Here is an 11,035-nt window from a genome sequence, read left to right as displayed (position 1 = left end):
AAGGGCCCCGCCGGGGGAGCCGTCCCGACGGGGTGGGCAAGGAGGAGAAGGAGTCGGCCTGGCCGGGGGCTTGCCTGGCCTTCCTGGTGCCTGCGGGGCCCCCGGCCGAGCGGGACGGATGTGTTCGGATGCGCTCGTCGCTCTTTTCGGGGTGGTTTAAGAAAGGAAGGCACAAGTGCCAGCAGCCTGGTATCTCTTTACAGCTGCTAATTTCCTAAAGCACATAGCTCTGTTTAAATCCTGCGTGAGAACTAAGCTCTCATTACGTGCACTTACTGCAGTTTTGCAGTCCGTCGTCTGGATTGAGAAATTTGGGAACTGCAGAAACATTTACAGTGCCTGTTTTCCACATTTCCCCATCCAGGTAGCACGAACAGATTAATGGTGGCTTGGGTTAACTGCCATTGAAAATAATATATTTTCAAGTGCTAGATAAATGATTTATGTCATGGGCAGAAAGGAGGATGATATGATTTAGGGTCAGATCCTGAAAAATAATGAGTATGAGGTGCTGTGTCCTTTGTATTTCTTGTTAAAAAAAAGGTGGTGGTCTGGTTGTAATAGTTACTGAGTATTTGTATGTGGTGCTGCAGTGATGCCTGATGTCTATAAACACATTGAAACCGCCATATTTATGATACATCCTCTTTGAAAGGGAGGAAAAAAGTGACACTGGCTAGATTCTCTGAGAGAGTTTTTCTGTTATCTTTAAGACCTCAGGAGGGGAGCATTCGAGGGGTAGGGAAGGTGCTCATTTGAAGGACGCTGCAACCCCCTGAAGCCTCGTTGGGCTGTTGAGAACTGTACTGCTGGCATGAGCAGGAACAGTTACTTCAGCTGTACTCTGGTGGCCATCATATAGGCTCTGTCTACAAACACTAGAGTTGTTAAGCTTTTGTGGAGCTGTTCAGTTCCCCAAGGAAAAGGTGGTAGGCCTGTGGAAATAGCCCACAAGTGGATTCAGGTTTCTGGTCACCAGTCGGACCATACTGCTAAGGAAATGTGTGTCAGAACTGCAGTACTGAGGCCAGCTCTGGGCTCCCCAGTACCAGAAGGACAATGCCATACTGGAGCAAGTCCAGTGAAGGGATGCAAAGATGGTTAAGGGTGTCTGACAAACGAGGCAAGGCTGAGAGAGCTGGGACTCTTCAGCCTGGAGAAGAGAAAGGTCAGTGGGATCTTATTAATATGTATAAATACCTGATAGGAGGAAATAAAGAAGATAAGCCAGACTTTTTGCAGTACTACGCAGTGAAAGCACAAGAGGCAATGAGCACAAACTGATATATATATATTTTTCATTTAAACAGAAGAAAAATTATTTACTGCTGTGGTAATTGAACACTGGAACAGGTTCCCTAGAGAGGTTGTGGCATCTCCATCTGTGGAGATAATCAAAACCCAACTGGAAATGATCCTTGAGCAACCTGCTCTGGATGACCCTACTGTGAGCAGGGGGATTGGACTAAACAGTCTCCAGAGGTCTCTTCCAACCTCAGCCCTTCTGCGTATCTATGATTTTCTAATGTACCTGGAGAAACGTGTCGTTGTTTTACTTAAAGAAACAGGTTTCTTTTCCAGTGCTTTGTTATTTTACTATTCAATTGTATGAATCAGTGGAAGTTTTTAGTGTTCATTTTATCTGTCAGTACTAACATTTAGTTTACTCTGCAGATGTCCTGTAGCATGGCAGTTGAAGAGGACTTCTTTTTGGAAGAAAAAAAATTCAAGCAGTACTGTGAAGAATTTATTAAACATTCACAGCAGATAGGAGATGGTTGGGAGTGGAGAACTAGCAAGGTAAAAATAATCATAGTGTTAATTTTTAGATACCCTTGCTGGCCTTTTTGAGCTGTTGACAACCACCACAAGCTGGAACGTCCTTTAAGGGGGGTTTACATCATGTGAAATAAATGGCATTTTACACAGCTGGTCCACGAACAAAATAGAGTATAAGTGGTTTACATGAGGATTTTGGCCAGTACATCTGTTGAATAGGGTTCACGAATCCAGAAACAACTGCTGGGATGGTCTAGTGCAACTGGTAGTGTAACAAAGGGATAGGATTAGCTGAGATGATTTCTGTTTTGTTCAGAAAATGTCTTTTAAGGCATTATGCAGTCTTCATTTTCAGAATTCCCAGTGATGGGGAAACAGTCACAGCTCTCAAGAAGCCTTTTGAATGGTTGGCTATGCTTAAAATTGAATTTAAAAAAAACCCAAACAAACGTTACTTTTAGTCTTAACTACCTAACTTCATCTTCCAGCCATTGGTAGCTGTATCTTGTTTACTAAGCTGAACTTTTATCAGAACTCTCCCTGTTTTGGTACTTTAGATTCAAATCAATTAATTCCTTAACCTTGTCAGTGTAAAAGCAAAACATGCTGAGCTCCCTGACTATTTGACATGTTTTCCAATATTTTAGTCATTCTTGCGGATCTCCTCTGAGTCCTTTCCAGTATATAAAAATCCTTTTTTCAACTGTGGGCAAAACTAGACGGTGAATGTTGTTTCACTGTGAAATTCAAACCTTCCTACTCCGGGCAAGTGCTTGTGGTTATATATCCAAGGATCACTTTAACCCTTTAAGCTGAAATAGCACATAGTCTTTGTTCTAGATGTGTGACTTAATATTTTGTATTAAAATACGTTAGTTGCGTACAGCAACCAGACTAATCTGTCTGTATTAATGATCAGTCCTCATAATTTGCTGCTTCCCCCTAACTTTCAAACCTCACCAATAATAATTACATATTGTTTCTAGGTCATTAATCAAAATTTTAAGTAGCGCGGGGCCAAGACTAGTCTCACAGGACGCCATTAGAATCACTTATTTTATGGCGATTCCCCATTTTCAAGTTACATTTGAGATCTGTGAATTAATCATCTTTTCATCCTTTAGTGTATGTTAGATTAGTATGGGATTATTTTAATTTTTTAATTTCTGCTTGTGGAATCAACAGTTATCTTATGGAAGTCTGAGCATATATTGTTACAGCTTTTATGTTTATCAACCAAACATGTCTTTTTAAGTTACCCTGACAAAATCTATTTTTCTTAAAAAATAACTACATTCTGTGTATATATTTCTTTATTTACTGAATTCTATATGACGTCTTCTATTACTTTGCTTGGGATGATGTCAAGCTAATATGTGTATAGTTACACAAATTAGCCAGTATATAAAGATATATTGATACATACTGGCTTTCTTCAAAGTTCTCTGAAACTTCCACAGTGCTGGAAGACTTAAAGAAAATTGGCAGTTCTTACGTACTGATGTAAAAATACCTAATGATAACCACTTCATGCTAATGTCCTGCTTAACCCCTGCTGAAACGAAAACTTCGTAATAGTTATGGTTTATGGCTACATAATTTGTATTTGTTCTATAATAACAATAGAAATATTTTGAATACTTGTGTTTTCTACTTTGAATGCTTTTGTTATTTTCCCTCTCATAATAAATCCAGCCTGTACTAGGATTTCTTTTTGCCACACTTTTTTGGTGGGTGGGCAATGTAGGTTTTTTCATATGTTCTCTTGCTTCTCTGACCTGATTTCAATAATGGATGGTTTGGGATACTCAGTATCTGTGTATTTCTTCTTTCTGCTGTAGAAAATTTACTTCTCTAACCTTTTTTTTTTTTTTTGCCCCCCACTTTAATGGCTTTAGTGGTTTCCCATGCTTTCATGAATTTTGGGGAGAAATATCATGCTTGTACCATTTTGAAATGCTAGAAGTCCCGGAATAAATGTATGCCATCATTTCTACATAAGTGATTATACATAGCATTTGTAACCCTTTCATCACAGATGAAACAAATTTCAGTAAGAAGCAGACCTTAGATGCATGACCTTAGATGCATTCTCTTCAGAAGTTTTTAAAAGAGCGCAAATATTAGCCAAGTGTTACAATGCACCCTTTCTTATAGGGAACCATTTGAAACTTTAGATTGCAGTCCAAGGCTATATTTGTGAGGACTTATTCAACAAAGAAAGATGCTCTGAGCCTCTATTGGGAATTTAATACATGGGTCAAAGTTTGAACTTTCTGTGAAATAAGAAACTTTGCTGGAAGTAGCAAAATGAGATAGATTTTTGTTCTCACATATAAAAAAATTCTAGGAGTTTTCTTTTTTTAATGGGCCTAGTTGGCGACTCTGTGATTTCAGTGTGTGATAAAAATCTGGCCATTGAGACCAGCCATTTATAGTATGTAGTCTGGGAAGGAAGCTTTTCCTTAACAAGATGTCTCATTGTCTTTTTGCTTTTTTTACCAATATATGTGTTGTGGGTAGTTTGGGGCACTCTTAATTTTGCTGATGTAATGCACTTGGATCCCGTTCCTCATTCCATACTCACGTGAATAAAGCCATTGATAGCAATAAGACCACACAAGTAAAACCAGGCTTGTAGAACTGTGTTCTTGTGTTCCTGTGTTTTCTGTAGAGATTAAATTTAGATGATGAAATACTCATTGTTTTTGTGGAGCTGGCTCTTGTGGCATAAGCTCACATGGCCCAAGCAAAACCCTGTATTTATAGCTGCAAGTGAAATGTTCTAAACTATGTTATTTTTATAATAGGTTTTTTTTTCCCAGAAGAAAGCTGTAAAAAAGCCAAGGGCACCTCTACTGTAGGACTTGATGGAGCTAAACTTGGGTGCTGTTGAGATGGATAGTTAAACCCTGGTCATGAAGGCTGCCCCACATTTGCGTTCTGGTTTATGTTTGTTTCATACTTAGTTAGGTTAATCTAGGTGGTCATATCAAAGGCTGTATCAGTTCACTTCTGCTTGTGATACTCACAAGACAGCTGGGGTAGAAATGGACTCCCTTTCCACATTAACGGGATCAAAGTCCTTCCTAAAGTATTGATTTATTTATAGGGGCAGAAGTGTACAAAATACATAACACTACAGAGGATGCAACAGAACGGTTGCTTCTCTTTCCTGCCGTGTCTCCTCCAGTCTCTGACATGCAGCTATGAAATACAGAGACTGCTACCTCCACGTTTCCAGCTATCCATAGGTATTTTTCATGGCACTCAAATACTACAGGATGCAAAGGCTACGGAGCTGGCCCCTTTCTGCTGACAGGAAGAACTGGTTCAGGGAGGTGAATGCTATATCCAACCCTTCTCTGGCAAAGCTCGTTGTGCCTTGGGGCATTTTACCTCTGTGGGTGGCTGTAGTACTTTCTTCGCTGCTCTTAGGGGGATAAATACCAATGCAGGTAGCTTTACTCCTACTGACACTTGCAAGAAGCTCCACAAGGAGAGACTTCAGTGTTGAGAGTGAGAGAAGTGGCTTTTGTATCACCAAGTTAGGCTTAATTTTTCTGTCCTCTGCATGCTTGCTTCTTCATTGCATGGGATGCACTTGGTTCTGCATCGAGGACATCTAGCAAAGTTTGGTGAATTGATGCTCTTGATGAGATTTAGTGAGAAAATAAGGGGTGCAGTAGAAGTTACAAGTGAGGTAATTGCTCATAGTGTGGTTCATGCTTAAAAATTTAAGGACAAAAATACATGTAGAGAGCATTATCGTTTTTTATCAGGTGTGAAACTTGATAAGAACAAAGTAAACAAATAGCCCGTAGCAGATTTTGGAGGTACATATATTCTACAGTGTCCTTGAAAAGAGAGAACTGGTGTGTCAGAATAAAACCCGTGTTGATTTAAACGTCAAAATACATGAAATAAACTGTGTTAGCCATGACAGATTAACCAAAGAGTTAAATTATAGTTAAATTTGCAGCCTTGTCGAGCAATTTAATGCTACATTAATGAATTTTGTAGAGAGACTGTTTTGAATAGAATCCTTTTTCGTCAGATGTTGCGCATATGCTTTCCGTGTTTGTCTGAAATAAAACGTAATGAAACAGCTAATAAAACCCCAATTTATTTGTTTCCTTTGAGAAATAAGTTCTTAACGTGCAACTACTGTTCTTTGTGTTCTGCATACTCTTCCTCCCTTTCAGAGAGTACGTTTTTCCAGTGATCTGTTATTAAACTTTTTCTCTCCTCTTACTTCTAATTAAAAAAAAAAAAAAGTTTATATATGTGTGCAGATAGTCAGGTCAGCAAGGGGGGAAAGTTCCTAAAACCTTCTTCTGCCACTCTGAAATTGCGCAAGGGCCTTTTACAAGAGTAAACATGTGGCCTGGGAGGCAGAATGATAAAAAAGGGAACTGTGAGAAGGTACAGCTTTGTCTGTTTTCTCTTACATTTGACCCTCAGAGATACTCAAGAGAAGGGAACAAACTGTGACTCTGCACACATTAGTTCTGAGGTGTTGTTTTTTTTTTTCAGGACTTTAAGAAAGTTAGAGGGGAACAGAGCAAAAATAAACCAATCTACCAAGAACTGGAAAGTTTTTACTGATGTGAATGCATTGCTTGAAATAGGTCAAAATCGTTAATAGCTGTTCGTCTCTTCATGACCTTAGTGCACTGCCTTCCAGTTCTTTGGCACTCATCCTGATCCCTGGGTAGCAGTTGTCTTATTCAATTAATAGCTATATTAAATTTTATTTTTACTGTTCAGGTCTTTGACTTCCTTTAACACCAAGAACTAGTGTAAACTACCTGTGAGAAGATGCTGAAAAGCATGCAGTCATCGGTGCCTATAAAAAGACTTGGAGCTTATGCCTAAATGCCATGCTCTGTTTATTTTCTAGAACAGTGATAGCATTTAGCATTTTGGTTACAGAATTTTTTTTTCTTTCTTGTTTTCTGAACACAGGACCTTGGTGATGGTTATCTTAGTAAAACACACTTCCAAGTAAGAAATAGAAACATCCCACCAGATCTCAAGGAGAAAAACAATGATAACATTGAACAAACGTTATTTACGCATGTTGAAGTAAGTACAGATTTTAGACTTTTGTGTTTATAAAATAAATCATGAACAGGATTTTTAAAAATACTATACTATTAAATTAAGTCCCTCCAGAAAGGTTTCAGATCTTAAGTTACCAGTGGTTTTTAATTATTCTTCCTACATTTGTTCTCATTCAGGTGTACAGCTATATTGGTGATAAATCAGGAGGAAATGGAAAGGCTCCAGCATCTTTTATGTATATATTTTCATCATGGAAGGATGATACTTCTTTGCATATTGATTCACTAACATTAAGGAAACTTTTTTTTTTGGGTGGAAAAAGATACAAGATTTAGTTATCTTAGAGGTAAATATTAATTAAAAAAATAAAGAAAACTTTGAGGTTAATATTAATTTGAAGTGATATTTACTGACTAAGTTGTGTATAAGAATTTTATACTCAGTGTATACTTTTCTGCTGTGGAACTAACTTAAAATACTGAGCAATTTTTTGAAACTGGTGATGGGAAGTAAAATAGATTGGTGCTCTTGAAGGAGAATAAACTTCTTTCTTCTGGAAAATGAAAACCGTTCATTAAACTCAGGGTGAACTGAACTGAGTAATTATCTGCTTGTTTGATTCTGCTTTAGACCTCCAGATTATTGACTAATCAAGATATAAACAATAGAAATTCACTCCTTTTTATGTTGTTAACATAAATATGAAAAGAAGTCTTGGGTTATAATTGACTGAAAACAATGTTTTCTATATATTATAAACTGTTGAATAGATGGACATGGTATATTTTCCAGTTACCTTTTTCTGCAACAATTCCTTTTCTTTTTCATCAGCACACTGTTTGTTTTTTTTTTTTTTCCCCAGAGACTCTGGTACAGGGTCTGAAATGAGTATTCTTTTGGCCTGGTTACTGAAGGAAATGGCACTTAAAACAATCACGCTGTCTGTTAGTCTGTGATGTAGTCATTTCGACTGATTTAAGTTCACTCACAGGTTTCAGCTGTATTTTAAAGGGCTAGATATAAAAAAGTATTTGATTCTTAAAAGTTTTGTGAAAGCAGATGGCTGGCTAGATGAAACATGACTTTTACTGGCAGGTGGAAGTCTGATCTTTATGTTCTGTTTGGCTAGTCAGTGCAAGTACAGGACTGGACTAAAGCAGCATCTTGGTTCCTTAGAGTGTCATGAGGAACAGTCATGAGAGTTCAAATGACAGAAGTAAGCTGGAAACAAGACATGGTTCTGTTACCAATAAAAGAACTTGTTCAATCCACTAAAAAAAAAAAAGAGAAAATTTTACAACCCCATTGCTGATACACCAGATTTGATGTGAATTGGAATCCATATAATCTTTAGAATCATTACCTTGCCATTTGTTTGATAAGTACCAATTATAAGCATAGTATGTAAGTCATCTGAAGGGTAGCTGAAGCATTTTAAGTTTTCCTTTAATTTAAATTCTAGTATTTCTTAAAATGAAGGCTAGTATCAATGCTTAAGAGGTTGTTACTTAATTGTCACTATGGTGGAGTTTGTATACTTCAGTCCCGACTTGTAAGAACAGATTACTGTTTATATTCAAAATTGCTTTTAACAATTGTGACTTTTTTTTTTAATAATGAATTGAGTCTTCATTACAGAGTGTATTTTAAAAGAACATCTTGTAAAAAGCTATTGAGTCCTTCTTCTGGAAGGAAGTATCAGCTATAGAAAAAGTGTCACAACACAAAAAAGGCTTCAGAGCCTGTAACATACTGAAACAGAGCTTTTAATATACTGAGATGTAATAATAAACAATTTTTAATATACTGAAGTATGATTCCAGGCCAAACTCTATGGTTTATCAAGATACTAATATTAATAATTACCTCTTGAAATACTGTGCAGGATTTCTATGTTTTGAATCATAGAAATGTCTAGGTTGAAAGGGACCTTGAATGTTAGCTGGTCCTCTTTGGGAAAGAGCCTTTGTTCATGTTGTGTAGTGGCAGTAAAGATGAAGGGTGAAGCAAGAGAAAGGTCTTAGTAAATTAGGTAGGTTATAAGACATGAGGTTATGCATAAGAAAAAAATTGAGTTTCCTCTCCAAAATGTTCACTGCCTAATAAAGATTATGTTAAATTTATATTCTTCATTGAACTGAAGGATAACCAGGCTGTTAAAGTTATTTAATCTAGAAAATGGGAGAAGCACACCAATAAGTTGGAAAATGAAATTTGCTATGGATACATAAAGTAAAACTATATATTTAACACTAAGGGAAAGATGGAAATGGTCACTGTAGAGGGGGTAAATTTGCTCAAGCACAATTCTGATGAATAGAGTTCAGCAAAAGTTGTGGTCTTGGTAGAACTTGGAAAGGTTTCCACTGGTTATTTGGCTTCAATGTTTAGCATTTTTTTCCTTAGAAAATTAATAAATTTTATTTCTATATATTTGAAGTCTAAAGGAGCTCTGGATAAGAATTCTAATTTATTTTGGAAAAACTGTGGCCATTGTCTGATAGTTGCATATTTCACAATTTTCAGTTTCAGAATTACTGTTGTGATCTAGATTTTTTTATATTGTATCTCTACTATTTGTGTCTTATTGAGTATTTCCATCTGTCGGTAGTCTGATCTTCTCCTTCAGGGTGTGGTAGGAGATACAACACATAGTTTTATGTAAGATAATTAACTAGGAACAGCAAGAAAGGAAAAATTAGGAAATTAAGGTCTGCGTAATCAATATCCATTGTTAGGAACAAGCAGTGTTGACAAAAAGACAAGGAAATAAATGTACTGTGATAATATGACAGTGCATAGGAGGCCACAAGATTTTCCCCTCCTGTTCCTGGGAATCCAGTTCAGACATTACAGATAGAAGGTTAGTTTTGGCAGGCAAGGTGAAAATTAGGAGGAAAATTAGAAGACAAATTTTTGAAGCTGGAGGGGAATACGGGAAAGTTATCCACAGTGAGGATATAGTTCCTATTTAAGTAATTGAACCAAAGATGCATCAGGGAAGAGATGATGCTGAATAAATCAGTGAGTATATCCTGAGCAAAGAGTACAGTTAGGACGTTGAAACTGCAGAGAAGCAAAATTATTACTGTTCTGTTCATTTTTAATCTGTGAAGAGCTACTGAAGTATAATGATTCAGTGCAGAAAATATACAGAATAGCTGAAGTAACTTTATTCAAATGGAAGATCAATTATCAGTTGTCACACTATCAAAAATGTGCTTATCTTACGAGATCTCCTGGGAACTGATCTAATTATTTGAAAAGTTTGTTTCCGCTCATTGGTTGTATGGACAGTTAATGTTTCCAACTTTCCAACTCATTGTCTGGTATCTAAATGTTTGGAGCCTTCCTGGTGAAGGAGTGATGAATAATAGCTATGTATTGTGGTCTTTTCTACAGAGCAGTCTGTATTATGTGGTATGCTTGGTTCCATTTACACAAGTTGTGTTTTCATCTGAAAACCAAAAATAAAACTCTGTGTGGGTTTCTTTCAGCTTATTTTAGATATCTGCAATCTTGTCACTTAAAGCTTTGTTTCAGCCTGAGGAGTTAAAAAAGCATTTTTGGGTATAACTCAGTCAACCTATTTTAGGTGTCTTCTCCAGGAGAAGATGAGTCTAAAAGTGTCTGGTTTTCTTCACTGGTGATCGAGGGAAGCTAGATCATCATCCAGGTTAACCTGAATGTATATGTCTGCATTTTGTCATGTGAATCTCATACAACAAAATACAGATCTGAGCTCATTAAAAGCACTAGTAATTTTTGCTGGTGACTTCATTGAGGCCGAGGTTTCACTTTGATGGTAAAGTTTATACTTAGCTGAGGACTGTATTTTGTAAAGTAGCAACTCAAAAAAAAAAAAAAGGATTTAAGGATAAACTGTTGGAGCAACTGACATTTGCTTAAGCTTTGATTGAAATCCTTACATTGAGACTGGCATGCTTGTGCAGTGGAATTCTATGGCCTTTGTGATACTGGGAGTCAGAACTGGCAGTCACATTCAGTACATGTAATGGATCTGCACATGCTAGTATGACAAAGTATCCCTTTTTTGGGGGGGTGGTGGTGCAAGTTGCTGTATTCCAGCTCTTGTTGGAACATCTTACTTGCACATAGGTTCCTGTATTGCAGGTATTGTGAGATACTAAGGATCAGCTGATTGGCAGTAAGTTGCTGTAATGGGCGG

The 11,035-nt window shown here is 37.1% G+C and overlaps 1 protein-coding gene across 1 annotated transcript in view; it reads left to right on the top strand.

The window, feature by feature from the left end:
* Positions 1–1,674: 1,674 nt before the first annotated feature.
* Positions 1,675–11,035, top strand: part of ATG10 (autophagy related 10) — a 59,470-nt gene continuing 50,109 nt past the window's right edge. Inside the window, exons 1-2 of the mRNA XM_009576544.1 lie at positions 1,675–1,800; positions 6,748–6,867. Coding sequence (XP_009574839.1) covers positions 1,675–1,800; positions 6,748–6,867 — 246 coding nt within the window. The remainder of the gene's footprint in view (positions 1,801–6,747; positions 6,868–11,035) is intronic.

This window comes from Fulmarus glacialis, unplaced genomic scaffold, assembly GCF_000690835.1.
Source record: "Fulmarus glacialis isolate BGI_N327 unplaced genomic scaffold, ASM69083v1 scaffold7684, whole genome shotgun sequence".
NCBI lineage: Eukaryota > Metazoa > Chordata > Aves > Procellariiformes > Procellariidae > Fulmarus > Fulmarus glacialis.
This window is presented reverse-complemented; position numbering and strand designations above follow the sequence as displayed.